Consider the following 24482-nt stretch of genomic DNA (forward strand, 5'->3'; position numbering starts at 1 on the left):
TTTTAGTATACAGGCCAGCAAGTCTTTTGACCAATATAGCAATGTTTAAGTATTTGCAGAGTAGTTCAATATAAGAAAGTGATGGTGATATATATATTCATACGTTTTTGTACTTTACAGCAATAGCAGTTTTCTAGACTATGTTTTGGTATACGAGACCGAACATAGAGTTTTGATGATAATATGAGCAACCAAAAGCTCGAACTAGAGAAAACTAAAGAGTAGGATAAACATTATAGTATTACAGTCTGAGTGGCAGGTATTGCCTTTTCAGAATGAATTTTATGCAGTAGGGTAAGAAGCTGCCATTGCTATACCGCAGAGGCCTTCCTTTGCATCAACATCTCTCTGCATCCTGATGTACCCCTTTTCACCCCAGCTCGTGCCCCAAGAGTTCTTCACCAGCCAATATTTAGTCCCATCATCGCCAACTCCATAACCAACAGCGGTAACACCATGGTCTAGCTGAGTTTCACAAGCTCCTGTAAATATACCACCCGAGTAAAACTGGAATTCGAAACCCCCAGCATCAATAGCAACAGAAACTGGTTGATTGGCGACAGCCTTCAATAATACCGTCTCACTGTTCGCAGGCACATCTTCATATCCATTTATCTTGGCTGCGTGGTTAGCTTCCTTGTTGGTATTGCAAGTCCCATCAACTCCCTTGTAGGGGTAATCAGTTTCAGTGGTTAGGCCTTGATTCTTCTGGATGAACTTGAATGCATCATCCATCAGACCACCTTGACAACCTTGATCCTCGCCCTTGGTGTCACAGTCAACCAACTCCTGCTCAGAGAGAGAGATTAGCTTACCGGTTGTAATCATGTTGATCCCCTCCATTGCTGCCACAGCCGAGAACGCCCAACAACATCCTACATTTTATGACGTTACACGAAAAAGAGTCAGAACTTGGACATGAATGAGCTTTACTTGTTTCTTAAATTAAAAAATGTGTACTTAATTACCGCATTGGCCTTGGTCCTTGACGGGTGTTACAGCTCCTTTCTGTCTCCAGTCCATGGCAGATGGTACTGCAGTGACGTTTTCATACTTGAAGGAAGCAGCTGTGTTGGAACACATGTGGCCCTTGAATCTATTCCGAGAGGCTGTGAACTCTTCGTTTGTAAGATCTGCAAATTGGTTGATGCCAAGCTTGTAAGGCTTGCCATTAGCAGTGTTGAAAGCGTCGATACGAGCCACATTTTCTTTGAAAATCTTGAAACGTTTTTCCTTGTCGTTGCTGTCCTTGTAGACTCGTCCATACTGTGCCATCCATTGCTCATGCCTCTCATACATTGCTGAATCTTGGATTGGAAGAGTGCGGGAAGTGGCTTGAAAGACTAAATTAGTTCCAACGATGAAGATTAAGGCCAAACAAAGACATCCATGCTGGTTTGCAACCGCCATAGTTGTGGATAAATGAATTGGAAAAGCAATGAATATAGCACTCAGATGATTGTTAATGAATTATTTTGCCATTCTTATGCATATATATAGAGAGAAAGACAGAGAGAGAGAGAGAAGTCCTGCCTGTATTCTTATGGATAAATGAACTTGCTAAAGAATCTACGTGCCCTGGAAATCATTCCGATTTGGACCCATCAATCAAATTAGTTAATTTTACAAACTCATAATTTCCCAGTCTGGCTAGCTGCAAACTTGATTGATATTTTGTCTTTAATGGTGATAAATAAAAAAAATAAATGAATGGATTTACGAACAAGTTTAATTTTGTGTTCTAATGCCCTCACATCAAGGAGAAAATACTCCCACTCTCACCGTGCCGTTCCATTCATAACTCGAAAGCATATACTAAATCATAAAAATTCATACTAAAATAAGCCTTAACACACATAAAGTAAAATTGATCTGACTAGATCAAGCTATGAAAACATACAAATATAGGTGCTGTTAGATTAACTCTTTTTGACAAAAATATTTTAGTGCTAAATTCTTCTTTTTTGTCTTAAAATATTTTTAATTGATTGTAACTATAGCTGCAAAGCAACCAAGCATGCACTTAATAACTCCCCTTAATTCATCCTAAAAAATAAAGGTACTGCCTTAATTATTTAAAATCCATAATCAGAAAGGATATATAGCTGTATTTGATTTCTTTCTTTTTTTTTTCTCTTTGTAACTGTTTTTATTTCTTTGATTTCAATCTTGTCAAGGAATTATAAATAGTTTTTATATACTCAGTCTAGTAAAAATACCAACAATGGACCACCGGTGCTTGAACCCACCAAGAGCTCTTACTATCAAGCTAGAAAAACTAAGATACTAAGGTTGCGTTTGATATGTTGCTAGAAATATAATTACTGAATATGTGATTACTGAGAATATAATTGCTAAGGAGATAACTTTGTAACTTTTGATATAAACTGAAAAAGTAATGATTATGAAAAATATGATTACTGAGAATATTACATTATAGAGTTTGATTTGTAAACACTTTATTAAAAATGTAATGTGAATTTATAAAATTATCTTTATATATGAAAATATAGAATTAAATAAATATATATATTTTTTAATACAAAATTTTAACTTTTTAACTTATCTTTAAAATAATAAATAATAATATGATAAAATTAATATAATATTTTAATAATTATTATTTAAATATTAAAATATATAAAATTACTAAATATTTATTTTTATTAAATATTTAACTTGAAAAGGCATATTTGTCTAACATTTTCTTGACTTCCCCTTTTTCATTGGTAAGTCACTTTCCCTCCGGCCCAAGAGAAAATTACATTCAATTTTGGTCTCGTTATTGAAGGAGGAAGATACTCTATTTTGTCACTGTTGCTCGAAGGGGCAAAACACTTTCAACTTCCTTTGATTCAGCACTCCTTTCTGCTACAATTTTTGACATTCCAAACATCTGAAAATGAACCAATCTTTTAGTCAGACACCAACTTGCATAGAGTAGATAACCAACAAGGAAGCTCCATATACAACAGCATTAGCACAGAAGATAAAGGCTTGAACCTTTTGGATGGTCTTCTTAAAGCAAGTCTTGTGTTCATCCATTGATGCATTAATGAACTCATCAATGTGATCCTTAAAGTCTTCAAGGAAGGTGGCCTCCTCGTTCTTTTTCTTCCTACATGAAGCCACCACTGGTGCTGGTGAAGCAGGTGATGGTTGTTTTTCCGGTTGACTCTTTTGTGTTTCCATTCTTTATCTCTCTTAGAATAATATGCACCCACCAAAAATATGTTTTAAACTAGAAGCCAAGTAGAAAATCTTCACAAGAAAATTAGGAAAGCACCAATCTTGATTCAGCCATTCCTCTTACAAGAAGGAAATTATTTTAAAAAGCAACAAATCTCGACTATACGAAAAAAAAAGTATCACTCAATGGCATAATTTGAAAATAAAAATTAAACCACCACGCACAAAAAGTAAATAAAAAAGTAAAACAAATCAAGCATCAGAATTATAAATTTAAAGAAATATAGACAATTACAAAGCAACTGACAGATAGTAAAAATACAAAAAATGTCACTCTTTTAAAAATAAATCAAAAGAGAAGACGGATTGTAAAAATCAATTCAAAATTTAACATAAAGTAAATCATATTCTATTTCTGTTGCTATAAGCATAAGACATGAACATCCTAAATTTTTATAACAAAACGAAAAAAATTACCAAGAACTGGAAAGACACTTGAAATTTTTATTTATATTTGGTTATAAGAAGTAGGAAGAGAGACAAGCGTACCGAATGAAGAGAATTGCAACGATGGAGAAAGAGGGATCCAATAGATCTGCAGGTGGAGGATAAGATAGAAGACAGAAGAGAAGTGCCGGCGAGGAAGGAAAGAGAGAGAAAAGCGACGCCAGGAAGGAGAAGGGAAAGGTGCACGCCGGAGTAAGAGAGAAAAGGAGAAAGTTTCGGCGTCGGTGGGAGGAGTTTGAGGAGAAAAGAAAAAATAAGTTTTTTTAGAGAGAGGGGAGAGTGCCGCCTAGGTAGAGAGAGAAAATGGAAGAGGGAAATAAAGGAGAGAAAAGAAAAAGTGGGTTTTATAGTTAGGGTTTGGAGGGCTTAAAACTACGTCGTTTTGTAACTCACCAAAATCCCTCTCTACTCCAACCAACGGCGTCGTTTTGGAGTTTAGGAGGTGACTGAACAAAGCACCGGACAGTGCATTTTTGGGAGCAGACCGTGGGCCAAGCCGGCATAGTTTGGGTCAGTCTGATCCAATCTGGTAAAAAGCTTATTCTTTGGTAGGCTTTGTTGTGATCTGGGCCATTTGTGTTGGTGTAGCTTAGTGTTTGGATGTAGCCCACTCATTTTTATTTAGATCTGTTTGCTTGGTAATATATATAGTGAACTTCATTTTATTCTAATGCTATAAGATTTTAGATAATATTCTAGGATTAAAGAATTAAAACTTAAAGAGGAACATGAAAATAAAAATGTAATAGTAGGAATTAGTGAAATGTTTTAAATATTTTAAGTCATAAAAAATTTTGGAACTTAGTTGAAAAGATATTAATGCAAATATGTGAAAATAGGTTAGTCGAAATACATATAAATGGGAAATAAATGTCTAGATAAAGTATTGCTATAGTAATAGATTTTGATCAATCTGAAAAGAAAAAAATGAAAAGAAGAGAAAAGGATATAGGAATAAATAAATTATTAATAAAAAATAAATAAGAAAAATGAAAGAGTAACAAAAAAATAAATAAAAATATATAGTAATAATAAAATAAAAGAAAAAGTAGATGTTTGTCAACAAGGGTTAAAATGGTGAGATAAAAAATATATTAATTATAATGGTAAAATCTATATTTTGGGTTAATATTAATAAAGTATAAAAAAAATGAGTCTTAATTATTAATCATGAGAATAATGTATAGGTAACATCGATGGTGGGATGACTATTCTCTTCAACAAAGAAAAGAACTGAAACTAGCTTTTTACATGAAACTCTAATGACACGTTTGGTTCACGGAATAGATAGAAATAGAATATAATAGTTATTATGTGGGAATAGAATGAGGTGATAATAGAATATAATAAGTATTATGTAGTTTGGTATGATTAATGAAATAGAGTAGGAATAATTATTATAACTTATTATAGTGTTTGGTTGGTAACAATAACTTTGGAATACAAAAGGATTAGAAAATAAAAAGACAAAAATACATTTTATTATATAGATAATTATTTTTTATTTTATTTTTTAAATATTAATAATTTATAATTAATTAAAATATTTATAATTAATAATTTAAATATCAGTATTTTAGTATAATTTAATATTTTAATTAATAATATTTTATTTATACTTTAATATTATTATGATTAAAATATTAATATTAATATTTTTATTTATACTCATTAAAAATTTAATAAATAAAATATTAATATTTAAAATTTTACAAATTATTTTTCTGTTTTATTCTATTTTTTCCCTTTTTCTATTTTATTTTTCATGGGCTTGTCGCTGGAAAGGCGACCGGTGTAATAAAACGCTGATTTGGGGCACCATGTAGCCGGATCTGGCCACTACGGTGCCAGATCGGCACTTCTCCGCGGCTGGATCTGACCGTGGAGTGCCAGATCCAACCGTGAGATTTGGTCGAGAAGTACCAGATTCGGTGCTTCTCGCGGCCAGATCTGATTGGATCTCCGTTTGAATCTTGTCCGACCATATTCGATCGTGAAATTACCGTCGTCGCCGCTACCATCGTCGTTGCCGCCTCCACCAATGTCATCTCCGGTGTTAAGTGCCACTTAAAGAGAGAATGAGAGAGCAAAGAACGTGAGAAGAGAGAGAAAGAAGAAGGGAAAATGAGAAGAAAAAAAATATTTATAGGTATAGGGTTGTAATATTTTTAAGTTATAAGAGGCATTTTAATCTTATCATAATTCAAAGCTATTCCTTCAGTCATAAAATAGCAAAACCCATGGAGAAACATGGGTATAGTTATGCTTGAGTTTTATCCAATTTTAAAGAATAGCTATTACTAGGTAATAGCTATTCTTTGGGGCATTACTGTACCAAACGGAGGTAAGCTATTCCCTTGGGAATAGACTGAAAATAGCTTAGTTATTCCCTATACCAAACGTGCAGTAAGATGTTGTAAAAGATTCACTTTGGAACTGAAATAATTAGACAAAGTCAATCAAAGCAAAATTACAAGGGAAAAATCAGTAAATTAAAAAGTAAAAAATTAAACAAAAATTTAAAACAAAGTCATAAAATTGACAAAAAAAACAAAAAACTAAAACACAAATATTAAATTAATCTTTTACCTTAATTGTTTAGCCAAAGTGAGTAAGAAAGGCACAGATAAAAAAGAAACAAATGGCGGCATCGGCATCAGGGGAAAGAGTGGGAAGACAGAGAGGAGGTACTGGAAGAAGAGAGACAATTCGACATGTCAGGGTAGGAAATGGAAGTCAACTGGCGAACAAAATAGAGGCTCGTCGGCGTGGAGAAAAGAAGAAAAAGGACGTGCAGGCACAAGTGATGGAGAAAAATAGAGAACAAAATAAGGTTTAAAAACTTAAAACTCTAAACCCGCACTTTTATTATTTTTTATGAATACGCAAGAAGAGGAAACAGAAGGAGAAAAAAACAAAGGAAGGAAAAAGTTTTTTTTTTATTTCTTTGTAAAATTTTGTTGTGATATTTAAAAATTTTAAATTATTTAAAAATTTTAAATTTTTTTATTTTTTATTATTTAAATTTTAAATTTTTATTTTAATCAAATTTCAAATGATTAAAAATTAATGATGGTCTACTTTTTATTAATTATAATATTATTTACTTTTTTATATCACATATAATTGACTTGATATATTATCACATTATAATATATAATAAAATGACATATTGACTTGATGACGTCAATGTTAAATAAACATAAAGTGATGAATATATTTTCATTTATGCATTAATTAAATATAATAGAAAAATCAATATTTAATTTTTTATAGTAATTTATAAAAATTTTCTGAAATTATGTTTAAATTTTTTCAAAATGAGATTTATGTCTAAATTTTTTACTTTTGTATATATTAATGACCTCGTCACATCAATATGTAATTTTATCATATATTATAATATATTAATAATTCATGCCAACATCAAGTGATAAAAAAAATAAATAATATTTTAACTAAATTCTTTGTAAAAAATTCTTTGTAAATGGGTATTTTTGTAAAGTAGAGCGAGGCGATAGTGATCGAAAGCTCAAAAAATGAAATTGCTTTAGAGAGAGAAAGAGTGAGGAAAAGAAAGAAAAAAAATAGATTTAGTATTATTTTATAAGGTAGTTTTTGAAATTGTAAAGAGATATTTTTGTTCAATTAACTTTTTTTTTTATTCTCACAAACTTGAAACAACCATTACCAAGGGGACCTTGGTAATGGTTATTCAGGTTCTTCTTTGAATGGCCATTTCAAAAAATAACTATTCCATTAAATTAAATGTAACTTTACCTTTAAAAGGAAAATAACTATTTCATTCCCCTAAAGTGATGTTTCTTTTATTATGTTCAAATAACGCATTAATCAAAATATATTCATCACTTTATGTTTATTTAAAATTGATGTCATCACATCAATGCGTCATTTTATTATATATTGTAATGTGATAATATATCAAGTCAATTTTATGTGATATAAAAAGATAAATAATATTATAATTAATAAAAAATAGACCATCATTAATTTTTAATCATTTAAAATTTGATTTAAAATAAAAATTTAAAATTTTAATAATAAAAAATTAAAAATTAAAAAGTTTAAATATCACATTAAATTTTACAAAAAAAATTAAAAAAAAACATTTTTCCTCCTCTGTTTTTTTCTCATTCCGTTTCCTCTTCTTGCGTATTCGTCAAAATAAATAAAAGTGCGGGTTTAGGGTTTGAAGTTTTTAAACCTTCTTTTTTTCTCTATTTTTCTCCATCACCTACGCCTGCACGTCCTCTTTCTTCTCTTCTCAACGTTGACGAGCCTCTCTTTTGCTCGTCGACCAGCTTTCGTTTCCTCCCCTGACGAGCCGGACTGTCTCTCCTCCGTCTGTACCTCCTCTCTATCTTCCCACTCTTTCCCCTGATGCCGACGCCGCCATTTGTTTCTCTTCTATCTGTGTCTCCCTTACTCACTTTGGCTGAACAGTCAAGGTAAAAGATTAGTTTAATATTTGTGCTTTAGTTCTTTGGTTTTTTTTGTCAATTTTATGAGTTTATTTTAAATTTATGTTTAATTTTTTACTTTTTAATTTATTGATTTTTCTCTTGTAATTGGTTAGATTAACTCTGTCTAATTATTTCAGTTTCTTTTTACTCGTGTTTTGATGTAGAAGTAGGGAGGCCTATCTTTAGAAGAAGGTTTCAGCTTTTGTACTACTAAAAGGGGCAGTCAACTATTTCTATCTAACTTTTTAATGGTCTAGATTAATAAGGGGTTAGGATGTTCTACAAGACATCACTCCATTTGGTAGAACAAGTGCATTGTTACTCTAATATATTATTTACTTTGTAACAAATGCACAATGTTTAAAATAGGTTGACAAATGCAAATGCCTTTTAAGTTGGTTTGATATTGTTGTTTTTTGGGAAATTTGGTAATTTTTTTTAGAATTTTCCCATAGATATTTGGGAGAGTAGCAAGGGTAGTGCTTAGCAAAGAACAAAGCTTATAAGAAGGATTATGAATAATATGTATAAATGTATACACATATAAATGAAAGTTGCAGCATGTCTGCTAGGGATGTCTACGGGTACCCTATTATAAGGTACTCGCGGGTACCCGACCCGGTTAAACCGGATTAAGGTATCTAATAAACGAGTTCGGAATGGATTTGGGTAGTGATTTCATTACCCGAATCGGGTTCGGATATTCATATTTTGGATACTCGTTACCTAAACCTGATTATTTTTTAACCAAGTTCCGCAGATACTCGCCCTGAACCCCACTTACAATACCCGTTAATATATTATTTTATTATTTAAATAGTTGAATAAAATTGATATATCAAGACTCTAACCCAGGCTCAGTAGGAATGCACTCACCATCTCTACTATCTTGACAACCAGTTTCCTTTATTGTATATTGACAAAATAATATATTTAAAATATAGTTAGTTAAATAACTAATATGATGATATGAATATATATGAATAAAAAAATTATTAGATTATTAATTATATTTAAATAATATGAATATCATATCATATTATAAAGAAATATAATTACTGTTATATACATTTCTAATAAAAATGTATTTACTTTTTTTTTGGGTTAAGATTACAAAAATTATAACTTATAATATATATACTTATAGAAAGTTTTTGAGTTTAAAATAGTTTTGGAATCTAACTATTTTTTTAATTTCATGCAATTAAAGACAAACTCATATAGTTAATTAAATTAATTCATTCAACTATGATTATTAATTAACTTAAAATATTTTTAAATATATATTATATATATTGAGTAATATTATAAGAAATATAATTACTATATTATATATATACTAATACTTTTAATATATATATATATATATATATACATATACACTTTAAATATAAATATTTTTATTTTTTATTTTGTGTTAACATTATAAAAATTTTAACTTATAAAATTATTAATTGTAATATATATATATACACTTTATAGTTACTATAACTTGTAATGTCTTTTAACACATACACTTTATATTATATATTATGTTCATTTACAAAAAATATAATTACTATTGTATAAATTAATTACTAAATAATATATATATATTTGTTTATATAAATTTATAATATATAAACTTAATTATCTAAAAAGAAGTTGTGAGATTAGCATAATTTTGAAACTTAGCTATTTTTTTAAAATTTTATGTAACTAAGGATAAATTTATATTATAAATAAAATTATGATTGTTAATTAAATTGTAAGATCTTTTAATAACTATATTTTATATAAATTAAATTTATTTATAAAAAATATAATTATTATTTTGTATATACACTATAATACTTTTAATATATATTTATGTTTTATTTTTTATTAATATTATAAAAATTATAATTTATAAAATTATAAATTTCATATAGCAAAATTTAGTTTTTTGTGCTTAATAGAAAAAAACTGTTAACTTACTTCACAATTTTCTAATTCAAATGTGAAATGTTTATGTAATTGATGTTAAAAAAAAAAGACAAAAAGATTAAAAAATAAAAACCCTAGCCACTCCCTTTTTGTCTTTCTTTTTTCTCTTCTAGTCGGTAGCCGCTCCTTCACTCGAATCAGTCCTTGTTCAGTTGTTCTTCCCCAAGACCCCAGCTGCCGGCCTACCACGCCACGCTCGTCTCCTTCATCTTTCTTTCCTCCCCAGCCGCCCAGCCACAGCCACGCCCTGCCGGCTGCCGCGGTGTTGCCCCAGGCCCCACGCCCTTGTTCTTCCCCAGCTGCCAGCCTGCCACGCCACGCTCGGCTCCTTCTTCTTTCTTTTCTCCCTAGCCGCCCAGCCACAGCCACGCCCTGCTGGCTGCCACGGTGTCGCTACTGGCCCCACGCCCTTGTTCTTCCCCAGCTGCCAGCCTGCCACGCCACGCTCGGCTCCTTCTTCTGTCTTTTCTCCCCAGCGGCCCAGCCACAGCCACGCCCCGCCGGCTGCCGCGGTGTAATAAAATGCAATAGATGAGAAGGTGATTTTCTTATTTATCTAGCTCTAGATATTCTCCTTCTTCAAATGCCACGCTTGTTGACACTGACACGGAAGAAGGTGATTGAATTGTTTGTGAGCTTGCCTTATTGTCAATTTTTAATGTTGTTTAACTAGTTATTTGGATATTTATTTTAGTTATTTAAGTTTATGTTGTTGTTGTTTGGATATATGTGTTTGGTTATTTAAGTTTGGTTATTTAAGTTTATGTTATTTGTTTGGATCTTTGTGTTTAGTTATTTAAGTTTATATTGTTATTTGGATATTTATGTATAGTTATTTAAGTTTATGTTTAAAATTTTTGTTTTTGATTATTAAATTTAAATTTTGTTATTTTTATTTTTATTAATTTAATTAGTAGTTAATTTTATGAAATTTTCGAATAATTAGATATTCATAAAAAAAAATTTTAATAATATTTTAATCTAATCGGGTTTTTAAATGGATTAAGGTAATTATAGGATAGTAAAAATGTAATAGGATTAGTGTTAGGGTAGTAACTTTTAAAATTGTTTGGGTTAATAGGGTTAGGATAGTTGATTTTTTATAGGGTTAAGGTTCGGGTATCTCCAAATTATAGGATGTCCGACCTGTTGATATTCTTAAATTGTCTGCACCTCACATTAATTTTAATCACTGTAGCCTTACTTCGTTGCTCCTTAGATATATTTGTGTTAGCATCATTGTTTTATTTCTTTTGAGCTACATCTTTACGTACCCAGTTATGTCAAGTCAAACCATGAATTGTTGAGACTGTCAGAAGCTTGAGAAAGTGAATCCTCTGCCTCCTCTGGGATGGAGTACGATGTTTATAGATGGTGGCCTCTATTTTTTGAAATCTTTTAGCTGGTTTATGCATTCTTATCGGTTGTTGAATTTTTCTTGATAAATCACCAATTATATGCAATTCCAGGACATCTCCAAGTTCTACGACTCCAAGTCTGAAGACTATGAATCATCAGGAGAGTCAGAGGCCGGAGAAAGTGAATCCTTTGGAGATGAGAGATTTGGTAATTGCTTTATTTGTTTTCAGGATGGTTTGTTCTTGAGTTACCTAACTATGATAAGATACAATATTGTCAATAATGATAAAGAAAGCAAGTAAACCCGGAACAAATCTATCCTGTTTCAGGATATTTGAAAATGTTATTCTTTGTTTTTCAGCAAGCACCAAAATCATATTCATCTTCTCTTCTTTGACAATGAAATTTTATATATTATTTTAAATATTTAATTAAGAGTAACTATATCAGGGCTTCATTGAGAGTGGCAATAATGATGGCTTGGATGATAATCATGATCAAGATGAGCTTGCTGATAGTTCCCAATCCCGTCAAGCAGTTGATGAGAGTGATTCATCAGAAGATGAGGTCAGGCATGCCCTTTAGTATTTTAGAAAATGAAATTTTCATTTGGATTCTTATATTTCTCTTTTGGCTTAACAGGTGGCTCCTCGTAATACAATTGGTGATGTTCCATTGGAGTGGTACAAGGATGAAAAACATATTGGATATGACATTGCTGGGAAAAAGATAAAAAAGAAAGAAAGACAAGATAAACTGGATTCCTTTCTTGCGAGTGCCGATGACTCAAAAAATTGGTTAGTTTCTTTGCTTCTGTTTATTTAGTTTCTATATGAATAGCTATTGGTTTTGAGGGAATTCTTTTATCTCTTCCCCTTCTAGGTTTAGGAAGCTCAAGTATGGTAATTGCATTGTTAGGATTGTTTTATTTTCTATTTCACATGAACTTCTTGCTCAATTGCCGGGCTCCTGTATTTTTTAATTACATTTATTTGCTGCATTAGGAACTTTCTGTCTCACATTAGGAATGTTACTGGACACTTCTGTGGCTTTTCTCAATGCTTTTATAAACGTATTGTATTTGCTAAGCACAATTAACTCTGATGGCACTTTGCATCAGTCATTCATATAAACTTTGGTGAACTTTGTTGCCTTCAGGCGCAAGATCTATGATGAGTATAATGATGAGGAGGTAGAGCTGACTAAAGAAGAGACCAAACTTATTCGTAGATTGCTCAAAGGGAAGGCACCACATGCTGAATTTGATCCGTATGCGGTCTGTTACTCTAGTTTGTTCTCACATTCATTCACACTTTAACGATATTCAACCTTAGATATTGTTTTCACTTTATGCTCAAGGTCCTACCCATTTCTTGCAGCCTTATGTTGATTGGTTTAAATGGGATGATGCGAAACATCCTTTATCTAATGTGCCAGAACCAAAGAGGCGGTTCATTCCTTCTAAATGGGAAAGCAAAAAGGTAAAATCCTTTACATTTATAGTTGTCAGATGATGTATGAGATCTCTTTCATTCCTCCAACCACAACCCCCCCCCCCCCCCCCCCCCTTCCCCACCCACTTTTTTCCTTCTTCATTTATTTCTTTGAAGTAAACACTTCTAATGGCTATTTGCTAGGAGTGGGAAAGACTAAACTGTTCTCAGGGTGAATGTTGTTCCATTTTTAATTGTAATTGTGAATCTACAGGTTGTTGAGTACGTTAGGGCAATTCGCAAAGGATTGATCAAGTTTGACAAGCCAAAAGAAGAACCTCGTTTATATCTCCTTTGGGGTGATGATTTGAGTTCAGCAGATAGGACTAAGCATTTGGCTTACATTCCCCCTCCAAAGCCAAAATTGCCAGGTTTGAGTTTTGGCCATCTTATTTAAATTTACATTTTAATGCTATGCTATTTGAACTATTATGAAAGCTTTTTTTTAATCTATTTTCAGGCCATGAGGAATCATACAATCCTTCTTTAGAATACCTACCAACACAGGAAGAGATCAACACTTATCAGTTGATGTATGAAGAAGATCGCCCTAAATTTATACCTAAGAGGTAATATTCTAGCCAAAATTATTTGTTTATTACAATTTGGCTTGCAAGCATTTGCTTATTTACTTGCTTGAATGTTTGAGAGTTGAACTAGCATTCTAATCATATTGATATACTCAGGTTCACATCCTTTAGAAGCATCCCGGCATATGAGAATGCTATCAAGGACTCCTTTGAGCGATGCTTGGATCTATACTTGTGCCCTAGAGTGCGGAAGAAACGTGTAAGTCCGAGATTCTGTTTGGAGGAAATCTCTACGTTTTTCTGGCATAGTCTTTGAATTGTCCATTACACCACTGTTTTCTCATAACAATCAAGTTAATCTAGGTTCCCCCCTTCTATGCTTCAGATTAATATCGATCCTGAATCCCTGAAGCCCAAGCTACCTAGCAGAAAAGATCTTAGGCCTTATCCAGTTACATGTTATCTTGAGTATAGAGGTCATGAGGGTGCAGTTTTGTCAATATCTGTTGAACCTTCAGGGCAATGGATTGCTTCAGGTATGAACATTTTGCTTATAAACTACATTCCTTGTCCAAGTATAAAATGATTCTGTTCACAAATATAAAATTGGTAAGTTTGGGTTTGACAATTGCTTCTGTTTGGCAAAGGCTCAAAGGATGGAACTGTACGTATTTGGGAGGTGGAGACTGGTAGATGTCTTAGAGTTTGGGAGCTTGGTGAGGCTGTCCAGCATGTTGCATGGAATCCATTGCTCGAGCTTCCTATTCTGGCAGTTTCTGTGTAAGGCTGCTTAGACAGTTATTACAGTTTTAATTTCACCTCAGTGCTTTTTGTATCTTCCTTTTTACTGCCTGTTTTTATCAAAACAGAGCAGTTTTGCTATCCTCCTCTTTTTTTAGATCTGTTTCTATGCTAAGAGACTAAATATTTTACTACAGGGGATCTGATGTACTTATTTTGAACACTGGATTTGGGAATGAGGAACAACAGAGAAAAGCTAAGGAACTTCTGCAAATTGGAACGCCTACCTCTTCTGATGATTCTGGTCTGTTTGAAACATCTATTATTTTCCATGTATTGTATAAGATGGATATGTTCTGACTCTGGAAAATTAACTTTAATGCACAGACGATATATCATCTGTCTTAAGCTGGCTTCAAGATGAAAAGCATGATTGCATCAGACTAAGGCATTTTAGGGTACTTCTGCTTTCTGTTTCCTCCCTCTTTATTTATTTGCACTTAAAATAATCCAGTATTGTTAAACTGAGGACTAGTTGAAAGGCTCTGTAGGAAAATTTTAACTGTTTGATTGATATGTTGTTGCAGACTGTATCTTCAATAGAATGGCATCGTAAAGGAGACTATCTTTCTACAGTTATGCCGGCAGATATCCTTTTTCCAATATCATCTTATTATTATAATTTTTGTTTTTCTTCTTTATGCATCAACTGATGTTATATTAGATGGTAGTCATTATTAAAAGAGCAATCGGGGGGTGTTTTGTGAAAACTACTCATTTCTTTTGGCTATATTACTTTGTTGCTGCTGATCTATAATCAACACCTTTGTTCAACTATCATGTCTATTGATGCTTTGGTTACCATTTGTGTGGTTTTATTTGCCTGGGAATGGAGGGGGGATTTTGTGTATATGACTATATTATTAATTTGGTGATATTCATGGGTTTCCTTAACTTGTCAATCACGCGAATCAAGAGCAATTCTTATACACCAGCTCTCTAAGAAACTTACTCAAAGACTCCCTTTTAAGCACCATGGCCTTCCAGTATCATCAGTTTTTCATCCTACTCGTTCAATCTTCTTCGTAGCAACAAAGAAAAATGTTCGTGTGTATGATCTGTTGAGGCAAAAGCTAATCAAAAAGCTTGAGACTCAACTGCGTGAAGTTTCATCAATTGCTGTTCATCCTGCTGGTATTTCTCTTTTTTTATTTTTTTTTTTCACTGATTTCATTTGTTAATACTCTCTTTTTCTTGTTTCCCTATTATCTGCTGTCTTCATAATATTTAAGATTCCTGTTTTCTCTGCAGGTGATAATGTAATTGTGGGAAGCAAAGAGGGAAAATTGTGTTGGTTTGATATGGATCTTTCATCTAAACCTTACAAAACCCTCAAGTATGTGTCAACATTTATTTTGAAAATAGAAACATGATGTTACTTGTAAACAATTTCTTCCTGTATCTTCTGAAACCACTATAAATGTGCTCTCATCAATTTCTTTCACCAGATGGTAAAATGATTAAATCCCATTTAATTAACTATATCATAGTTTGAGCAACAAGGTAAATCAATACGCTATTATTATCTTAATTTATGACTGCAGGTGTAGATTTTTTCATTTGGGCATCTGCAGTCTAGTATTTTTGTCTTTGTTTTACGCAGGTTATTAATCTTCTCTCATTTTTTTTTTGGGACATTTTCAGGTGTCACCCTAAAGACATTACTAATGTGGCATTCCATCGTTCATACCCACTATTTGCATCATGCTCAGATGATTGCACAGCCTATGTCTTTCATGGCATGGTTTATGCCGATCTTAACCAGAATCCTCTGATTGTTCCATTGGAAATTCTGAGAGGGCATACCAGTTCCGATGGAAGAGGTGAGTACTATGGATATGCTTGTATTACCTTTGCCTCTGGTCTATATTGAATTTAGCAAATGAAAGGAGGGTGCACGGTTGGCCCAATCGAGTTGCATTTTTCAAATCAAAGGAGGTCCATAGTCGGCCCTATCCATACTTGGGTTTGGAACTTACATAGTGATATATTGTTGGTTTCTTGCAGGAGTAATTGACTGTAAGTTCCATCCAAGACAGCCCTGGTTATTTACTGCTGGTGCTGATTCATCAATCAAGCTCTATTGTCACTAGGAACACTTGCAAGACAGTGTTGTGCAATATAAAGTTTAATACAGGAATGGGATTACGGTTTCATTGTGATTTTGACTCTTAGATATGGGGTGGACAAATGCAATTTTGATTGACGAGGAAGGTGATTTAAAACATGTGTCTCTTCTATGCGTAGCAATGTGGGCAGCATGTAAAATTATTTCTTAATGAAATATTAGATTGTTGAATCCGTATCTATAAACAATCCATTTTTTAACACTCAACATCAAAAGCCCAAGACTTGTTAATGGAGGATGCATGCATCTTTTCCTAACATGCATAACCAGTCTTTATCTATCTGCCGCACAACCGCAGCCCGTGGCTAATCAAACCTTTCCTCCCAAGTAGACTAAATGTGGTCATACATGCTATGACTTGTATTGGTTTTTTTATTATTAATTGTTTCAAGGTTCAGAATGCTTGAAAATTTGGTAAACCTAATTCGGACCATTGAATCCTATTGGAAAGATTCCTAGATATCCCTGTTTACCATGCCCGAGAACTAACAATTCGTATACAAAAATGCAATTTTTACCTTTCATTTTCTTACCTTTTTTTAGGGTAAATATTATAAGACTAAGAAACCAGGGTTTGACACTTTTCCAGTTTCCCGAAGGAGATGCTAATCATTGGGCCCTGCTTTATCAAACAATATTAAAAGAGCTCTGTTGGTCTTCATTGCCTTGGATACCCCAAACTGCCCTTCCACCCAATTTTATCTGCCGAAACCAATCATAAACAAATTGATGTAATGTAGTGGATAACCAAAGACAAATTTGACTACCTTTTGTATATTTTTGGACGGACGCCGTCCTTCTGTTTCAAACCTAAGAAAAAGCACGCGAAGATGCGAATTGTGATGAGCGCAAATCACCGAAGTATGGGAGACGGGGAGACAATGTGCCTCTTCGAGTCCACAGCATCCCCACTCCAGCTTGGCTCGGCTCGGCTCCAACGTAACGGCACCTCTAAACGGAATATTCGTGTGGAAGAGGAGGAACACTAGTTCCGTCAGTGTTATGAGTGGCATTGGCTAAGCTTAGCTGGAGGCCGCTTGGGAGCGCTTAGGGTTCCCTCAGTGGCCCAGCTGGCACGGCACTCTGCACATGGCCAGCTGCCTCTGTCCACTGTCTCCATTCTTCTCCCTTCGTTTACCCTTTTACCCATACACCTCATCTCTTTTTTCATCCAAATGCCTGTACCCTCTAGCCTTGTTTTTTTTTTTTAAAGTTGATTCAAGCACGTCCATGTGATCAAAACGAATTGATAGGAGCTTGTGCTTTGATAATTCTCAACCAAATTTGTATAGACAACTAAAACTGCTGTCCTCGCTTACAAATTCATTACCATGATGTGTCGCATTATGTTCTCCCAATTTAAAGCATAAAGACATGCATGCTGCTTGTGGGTTCATCCAAGTTTTTCAATCATGAACCTTGCTTGCAACTTATTCCTTTCCCTTTTCTTTATTTATCTACTTCAAAATTATTATATATTTGATATTCCAATTTTAATAATCAAATTCTCCATTTAATATTTTACTTTTATTTATAGATTTGTATATACGACTAAATTGTTAATCAAATAAATGATATTTTAAAAACAATATACAAGTAATGTGTTACTATTATATTTAATGTTTTGGATATATCACTCATTTGAATAATGATGTTGATCCTGTGTACAATGGAAACAACATTCTACTAATTAAGTAATAGTTAATTTTAAAATTTTTGTTATAGTAATAAGAATTGGTTCTAGTTCAAATACCAAATGTGTAGGTAACCTTTATTTAAAATCACATACATAATACTTGAATCATAACATTTATAGCTATGTACTCAATTTTGATATTTAATGTGCAATTAAAAAAAACTTGCACTTAAATATTTAATTCAATGATTAGTGTATATTTCTTTCTATTAAAGAGTTCAAGTCGAATTATCCATCCTCAATATAATTTTAAAAAACGAACCTTATTTTTTGAGAAGAGAGAGAGAGAGAGACCTTATTTTAATTTATTTTGATCAATAAACCTTATTTTATTAAGAAAAATATAAAAGTATAATTCTTTGCAAAGCTTAAGGGTATTTTGGTAAAATTGAGGGAAAATTTGTAAAGCGTAAACCTTTGGTTAGGGATGGCAAGGAGGGATTCTTCCAAAACCCCACCTCCATCTTTGTCCTGTGTCCCCGCCTTTAAGGAGGAAATTCCTCCCCATCCAGCCACCTTGTTCCATGACTAGGAATCCACGCTCCCTGCTTATTTTATTTTGTAATTTAAAAAATTTTAAATTTAAATTCTAAATTAATGATTATTAATACAATTAAATTATAATTATTTAAACTAAATTATATATATTTTTTTAGAATTAGAAGAAGGGAATTCAAATCTTATTCTTTTAAGTAGGGAATCATGCTTCAATTAATAAACTAAATATTTGAAGGTGATTAAGTTTTTATATTTAATGTCTTTTATTATATAAATTTTATACAAATATTATTATTTTATTAATAAATAAATTTTAAAAATTAAAAACTTTCAAAAATAAAAATTTATGATTTTAAAAACATTTATCAAAATATTTTAAATTTTTTACTTTTACCCATTTATAAGGTGACACTATATAATTAAATAATAATATAAATAATGCATCCAATATATATGTCTGTGTGTGTCATGCCTGCCGTTGTTTTCTTTTTCCGCAAACCCATTTATTAGGGAATGAGTTTTCCAAGGAATTTGGGTGGAAATTAACATCCCAGATTTGGGTGATGACATGGGAAATCATGAATATTCGGAATCTTGTTGAAGAGGAACATCTTAATTTTGGTAAGTACACCTCAACAAACCATTTAACCCTTAAATTTATAAATAGCATGACATCCTTATCTTGAAACGTCACTAATTAATTTTGGTTTTATCTATTTCTTTTAACCCAAAAAAAGAAAAAGAGAGGTGGATTAAAGTTTATATTTTTGGGATTAAGTCCTTTCGCGTAGCAAGACCAGTTCGGGCATTAATGGCGCTACATGGTTTTGCTATTTCAAGTTAGCAAAAGGGAGTTGCTACGTTTATATGTGGCAACTGGCAAGAATTAATGAAGTTGCAAACAATATTTTACGTGATGAAATTTGTTAAGTATTGATTAAGGGATGATAACTAATCTAAGTATAGAATTTGAAAGGAAAAACCCTTTTTCGCAATTTTGTTGACAAGTAAATAATGAATGCTCTGGTTTCTTCATTGGCTAAAAGAAAAGGAAAACAAACGTAGTACTGCTGCACGAGTAATTTTCGAATTAGGATTATTGGAAAGGAACAGTGAAGCTCAGATAAAATACTAAATGAATGCGGCGACACCACATGCAATGGCCGGCAGCGGAAATAATTAACCGCAATGAATATTTTTTCTTTTTTGGGTAAAAGAGAGAGAGAGAGAGAGAGAGAGAGAGAGAATTGGTAGAAGAAGAGAAGAGGAGGAAGCAGTGAGGATGAATGTCTTTGTTCTCTCTTCTCTGTCATAATATATATGTATGTGTATATATATATATATATATATATATATATAAACATATATAAAAACAATTGTATTAGTCTACGGCTAATAGTGGAAGCTCTGTGTTTTCTCTCCTTAAGCCTTAAGCACTCGACTGGCTCACATTCATTCATTCTTTGCTTTCACCTTTTATATCACGAGATCCCCATCTCTCTTTTCTTTTCTTTGCTTTGCTTCGTGTTTTCTTCACGTACCTCCCTTTCTTCTTCTTCTTCTTCTTCTGTATTGCTTTTGTTTTAGAGTATATCTGCAAGCACAAGCACGAGAGAGGGAGAGAAAGAAGATAGTATATGATTGAATGCAGAACCACAATTGTTGTTGTTGAGATTTAGAATTCTGAGGAAACACGAAGAAAACAACAACACTCAAAAATATGTCATCACATTCCAAAAGACCAAGCCTTGATTCTCTAACCAGTCGATACCGTGACTCACTGAGTTTCAAAGCAGCCGACCACAACATTAATGAAAAAGAAATGAACAAGCCTGACTTCAAAGAACTCGATCTGGGTTCACCGGTTTCACCATTGCTCACCACCCGTGTCTCAATCAACAACAACGGAAATGCAACCGCCACTACAACATCAAGCAGTAGCTCAAGCTCTTCAGTGGGTTCCGTTTCGGGCAAAAACAACAACAGCACAACTACCCATTTGCCCAAAAGTAATGGCTTGAACACCAACAATTCAGGGGAGCTGTCGGAGACAAGTCCACCTATACCCGGATCGACCCCAACAAACCGGATTCTTAGGCCGGGTCACAGGAGATCCGTGTCTGCTGGACCCCCATTGATCTACTCTGGTTCAAGCTTCAGTGCCGCAACCTCATCTGCAACGTCATCAGTTTGTTCCAATCCAAGCACGACAAATGTTTTGCCAAGTGGTAACATTTGCCCATCTGGCAAAATCCTCAAAACTATGGCGTCTCGTACCTCTAACAAGACGGACACGCTTGGTGCTGGCAAAGGAAACTATGGACATGGCAGCATAATGCGTGGTGGTGGTGGGTGTGCTAAATTGGGGAACACTAGTGATCCCGAGGAAGTGAAGAGAGCTGGTAATGAGATGTATAAAAGAGGGAATTTTGTGGAGGCATTGGCATTGTACGATAGGGCCATATCCATTTCACCGGAAAACGCCGCGTTCAGGAGTAACAGGGCAGCGGCGTTGACGGCGGTGGGGAGGTTGGGAGAGGCTGTCAGGGAGTGTGAGGAGGCTGTTAGGTTGGACCATGCTTATGGCAGAGCTCGTCAGAGATTGTCTTCTCTTTATCTTAGGTGAGTCAGTTAATCTTCTTAGTTGATGATTTAGCTCATGTTTAATTTGGATTTTTGACGGAAATGTTTTTGGTTATTTGTTTCAATCACTAGTTGGCTTATTTATCATTGTTTTTTGTTCATCTTCTTGAGTAATGTGATTGGTGGGTGCTTTCTTTATGTTTTCATTGGTGTTGGTGAGGATTGGATCTGTTTCGGTGGGCTCTTCTCTTTCTCTCACTTTGAGTGATTGGTTCATGTTTGCATTGTCATTTTGTTCCTTTTCATGATCATGGGCGACTTTCACTTGTTCCATGTCACTGGTTATACTTTGAGAATGCTTCAATCTCTTTGTTCCTAGCTGTCTGGGAGGTTGTCAAAATGCTCCTTTCATATATATTTTTTTTGTTTATAATCGAGTTCCTTTTTGTTGTCTGATTGGTGTAGCCATTCAGCTTGTTCTGTTTATTGATTTAGACGTTTAAGGAGTTCTCTTGCATCTATTTCTCAACTTTATAACCTTTCCTTTCGGAATTTAAGTCGAGTTTGTGATTACCTTTTGGTTTTTAGATTTAAGTTCAAAATGGCATCGGTCATCTTTACCTTTAGATGTCTGCCTCCATGCTGTTTGACAAGAAAAGATTTTGGACAGAACAGTAACAATCCTCAAATTTGTCCTCCAGGTTAGGTCTTCCTGAAAATGCCAGGCACCACTTATGTTTCCCAGGGCAAAATCCAGATCAAGCTGAGTTACAGAAGTTGCAGTTGTTGGAGAAGCATATTAATCGATGTGCAGATGCCCGAAAGATTGGTGATTGGAAGAGTGCACTAGGGGAAATGGATGCAGCAATAGCTGTTGGCGCAGACTCATCTCCTCAGGTACAACTCCTTCCCTCAATTATATATTTGCACTGGCTAGCTGTTTATAGTAGTAAACTGCAGATTATCTGAGCTTATTGAAATGAATTCACAGCTCATTGCTTGTAAAGCAGAAGCCCTTTTGAAGCTCCACCAAATTGAGGATGCAGATTCCTGCCTATCAAACATTCCAAAATTGGAGCAATATACTCCCTCCTCACAGACTAGGTTCTTTGGTATGGTGGCTGAAGCTTATGCCCTCTTTGTTCAAGCTCAAGTTGAGATGGCATTGGGAAGGTGAGCTTTGAAAGATGTAGTTACAATTACTGTTTGCTGTTGTTATTGGAGTTGAGTGAGAATGGATTATAGATTTGTTGCAGATTTGAGAATGCAGTTTCAGCAGCAGAGAAGGCTGGACGTATTGATTACAACATAGAGATTGCAATGGTATTAAACAATGTGAAAATGGTAGCAAGAGCACGGACTCGCGGCAATGACTTCTTCAATGCTGGAAGATTTGCTGAAGCCTGCTTAGCTTACGGGGAAGGCCTCAGCTATGATAGTTCTAACTCTATTCTCTATTGCAATAGAGCAGTTTGCTGGTCCAAACTTGGACTTTGGGAAAAATCTGTAGAGGACTGTAACCAGGCTCTAAAGATCCAACCAAATTACATAAAGGCCTTACTTCGAAGGGCTGCCTCGAATGGAAAGGTGAATTAGCATTTCTATGGTTACTTTTTGTTATATGTGTTTCCAAGTCTCTTGTTTTTTGATTAGCAATTCATATATCGGGAAATGTTCTTGTGGGATGTTACAGCTTGGACGGTGGGCAGATGCTGTGAGAGATTATGAGCTGTTGAGGAAGGAACTTCCTGGAGACAATGAAGTTGCTGAGTCTCTACACAATGCACAAATTGCGCTGAAGAAATCTCGTGGAGTGGATGTTCATAGTATGAAAATCAGTGGTGAAGTAGAAGAAGTTTCTAGCCTAGATAGATTTAAAACAGCAATATCATCACCAGGTGAGATTGATGCCTTCTTCTGGATCTCTTTTCCTCAATTTATGTCTTGATTATCCTATCTGATTTACAAATTGAAATTTCAGGCATATCAGTGGTCCATTTTAAAGTGGCAGCGAATGAACAATGTGAAGAAATATCCCCATTCATAAATTTGCTTTGTGTTCGGTATCCATCTGTTCATTTTTTTAAGGTTGGCAATTAAGTGTTCATGGTTGTTATTCTCTTGATTTTCTTATGATGCTTCAGTTTGATTCTTGCTTGTAATGCCTGGAATATCAAAAAGCAAACTGAAGTTGTACCATACTCATTCTAATAATCATGAATTGATTGATAAAAGGATCAGTGTTAACATATGTCTTATTGGTTTTTTGCCTGAAGGTGGATGTGGAGGAAAGCCTGGCAGTGGCAAAAGCTGAGAGTATAAGAATGGTCCCAACGTTTAAGATTTATAAGAATGGAGACAAAGTGAAGGAGATGATCTGCCCAAGCCATCAGTTCTTGGAGGACTCAGTGAGGAACTATATAGTATAAAAAGAAAATATCCTTACTCTTTCTTGTGGCTCAAGGCCCCCACAGCGTTTGATGGTAGTTGTCCAAAGTATTCATTGTCCGTTCTTGATTCATACTAGTATCACCAGTTTTACTTGTGACATAATCATTTACATAATTGTTTCATAGAGCTCTGAAGGCAAGAAAACCTCATCAGGCTCAGAGAGAAAGTAGCTTCTTAGCTTACATTTGTGGAATTACTTAATTCTTTTCTTTATGTTTGTCTTCTGGTTTACCTCTCAACCCTTTGAATTGCACAGCCACTAAGACTAACAGTAATCCTTTTTGGTTTTCCTTCTACATCTAGGAAAAAGTAGAGGAAAGGAAAAAAGGGCGAGGGAGAGAAAGAATCAGTTGAATAAGTCAAGTCTCATTCTCATGTCCCATGTTTCCTATGACAAGAAAAAGTGGGATAAAGTGTGGGATTTAATTATTTTGTCTCTCCAGTTGGGACTATTGATGAGAAAGAGAGAGAAGGGAGGTGGGGGGTTGGCTGGTAGGTGACATTGTGTTGAGAGGCTGGATCTCTGCTGGACACTCGGGTGGAAAGAGGGGTGCATTATTAATGTTCCATTCTAAAATCTTTACATTCACCTTTTACTGTTTTCATCTCGGCTGACTTAGGTGAACTTTTTACTTTTTGACTGTACATTTCTCCTTTTTGTTTATGTAACTTCACACACTACTTCAGGCTAACCAGAACCCAACTCTTTCCTTCCAAGTAACAAGTAATAACCTTGCAGATGAAGAATTAAAACAGTTTCTGGATTCGTAAAATAAAATTTTCAAATTCTGCAAACAT

At 33.9% G+C, this 24482-nt stretch overlaps 4 protein-coding genes and 1 long non-coding RNA gene across 8 annotated transcripts; 3 read left to right on the top strand and 2 right to left on the bottom strand.

Annotated features, from left to right (window-relative positions):
- Window positions 1-88: 88 nt before the first annotated feature.
- On the bottom strand, window positions 89-2369 carry LOC18612037 (senescence-specific cysteine protease SAG39-like). Its single transcript, XM_007048612.3, has 2 exons — window positions 969-2369; window positions 89-875 (listed from the first exon to the last, which is right to left on the bottom strand). The coding sequence occupies exons 1-2, from the start codon at window positions 1408-1410 to the stop codon at window positions 283-285; spliced, it is 1035 nt and encodes a 344-aa protein (XP_007048674.3). The 5' UTR covers window positions 1411-2369; the 3' UTR covers window positions 89-282.
- A 277-nt stretch (window positions 2370-2646) lies between these two features.
- LOC18612038 (uncharacterized) lies at window positions 2647-4019 on the bottom strand. Of its 3 annotated transcripts, none has more exons than XM_088804278.1 (3): window positions 3739-4019; window positions 3004-3241; window positions 2647-2896 (listed from the first exon to the last, which is right to left on the bottom strand). In XM_088804278.1, the coding sequence occupies exons 2-3, from the start codon at window positions 3190-3192 to the stop codon at window positions 2804-2806; spliced, it is 282 nt and encodes a 93-aa protein (XP_088660404.1). In that variant the 5' UTR covers window positions 3193-3241; window positions 3739-4019; the 3' UTR covers window positions 2647-2803. The 3 variants fall into 3 exon arrangements, with proteins under 3 accessions (XP_088660404.1, XP_017975675.2, XP_007048675.3); XM_018120186.2 differs by having other exon boundaries at window positions 3004-3261; XM_007048613.3 differs by having other exon boundaries at window positions 3004-3203; window positions 3739-4018.
- Window positions 4020-7867: 3848 nt separating this feature from the next.
- Window positions 7868-8490, top strand: LOC148764510 (uncharacterized). The gene is made up of 2 exons (XR_016026319.1): window positions 7868-8165; window positions 8345-8490. It is a non-coding gene; the product is annotated as an uncharacterized LOC148764510 (long non-coding RNA).
- A 1749-nt stretch (window positions 8491-10239) lies between these two features.
- On the top strand, window positions 10240-16671 carry LOC18612040 (Transducin/WD40 repeat-like superfamily protein). Its single transcript, XM_088806385.1, has 18 exons — window positions 10240-10684; window positions 11615-11711; window positions 11955-12071; window positions 12147-12301; window positions 12663-12780; window positions 12884-12985; window positions 13212-13368; window positions 13458-13566; window positions 13684-13786; window positions 13913-14063; window positions 14175-14307; window positions 14466-14572; window positions 14656-14726; window positions 14856-14916; window positions 15235-15462; window positions 15580-15664; window positions 15973-16151; window positions 16336-16671. The coding sequence occupies exons 1-18, from the start codon at window positions 10677-10679 to the stop codon at window positions 16419-16421; spliced, it is 2067 nt and encodes a 688-aa protein (XP_088662511.1). The 5' UTR covers window positions 10240-10676; the 3' UTR covers window positions 16422-16671.
- A 2477-nt stretch (window positions 16672-19148) lies between these two features.
- Window positions 19149-23923, top strand: LOC18612041 (inactive TPR repeat-containing thioredoxin TTL3). 2 transcript variants are annotated; one of them, XM_088804399.1, is made up of 8 exons: window positions 19149-19271; window positions 20238-21272; window positions 21935-22130; window positions 22225-22406; window positions 22490-22820; window positions 22927-23131; window positions 23215-23321; window positions 23510-23923. In XM_088804399.1, exons 2-8 carry the CDS (start codon window positions 20371-20373, stop codon window positions 23660-23662), a joined length of 2076 nt encoding a protein of 691 aa, XP_088660525.1. In that variant the 5' UTR covers window positions 19149-19271; window positions 20238-20370; the 3' UTR covers window positions 23663-23923. The 2 variants fall into 2 exon arrangements, with proteins under 2 accessions (XP_088660525.1, XP_017976748.2); XM_018121259.2 differs by lacking the exon at window positions 19149-19271 and having other exon boundaries at window positions 20038-21272.
- The last annotated feature ends 559 nt before the right edge of the window (window positions 23924-24482 follow it).

This window comes from Theobroma cacao, chromosome 1 (assembly GCF_053813885.1).
Source record: "Theobroma cacao isolate CCN51 chromosome 1, ASM5381388v1, whole genome shotgun sequence".
In the NCBI taxonomy this organism is placed as follows: domain Eukaryota; kingdom Viridiplantae; phylum Streptophyta; class Magnoliopsida; order Malvales; family Malvaceae; genus Theobroma; species Theobroma cacao.

Excerpts from the sequence above, each read along its gene's own strand:
- LOC18612037 (XM_007048612.3), bottom strand. The coding sequence starts at position 1,410 with ATGGCGGTTGCAAACCAGCATGGATGTCTTTGTTTGGCCTTAATCTTC. Across the intron at positions 876-968 it reads CAAGGACCAAGGCCAATGCG|GATGTTGTTGGGCGTTCTCG; the intron begins GTAATTAAGTAC and ends CATAAAATGTAG.
- LOC18612038 (XM_088804278.1), bottom strand. The coding sequence starts at position 3,192 with ATGGAAACACAAAAGAGTCAACCGGAAAAACAACCATCACCTGCTTCA. Across the intron at positions 2,897-3,003 it reads TTAAGAAGACCATCCAAAAG|ATGTTTGGAATGTCAAAAAT; the intron begins GTTCAAGCCTTT and ends GTTCATTTTCAG.
- LOC18612040 (XM_088806385.1), top strand. Across the intron at positions 13,369-13,457 it reads TCCAAAGCCAAAATTGCCAG|GCCATGAGGAATCATACAAT; the intron begins GTTTGAGTTTTG and ends ATCTATTTTCAG. Across the intron at positions 13,787-13,912 it reads CTAGAGTGCGGAAGAAACGT|ATTAATATCGATCCTGAATC; the intron begins GTAAGTCCGAGA and ends TCTATGCTTCAG.
- LOC18612041 (XM_088804399.1), top strand. The coding sequence starts at position 20,371 with ATGTCATCACATTCCAAAAGACCAAGCCTTGATTCTCTAACCAGTCGA. Across the intron at positions 21,273-21,934 it reads TTGTCTTCTCTTTATCTTAG|GTTAGGTCTTCCTGAAAATG; the intron begins GTGAGTCAGTTA and ends TTTGTCCTCCAG. Across the intron at positions 22,407-22,489 it reads GTTGAGATGGCATTGGGAAG|ATTTGAGAATGCAGTTTCAG; the intron begins GTGAGCTTTGAA and ends GATTTGTTGCAG.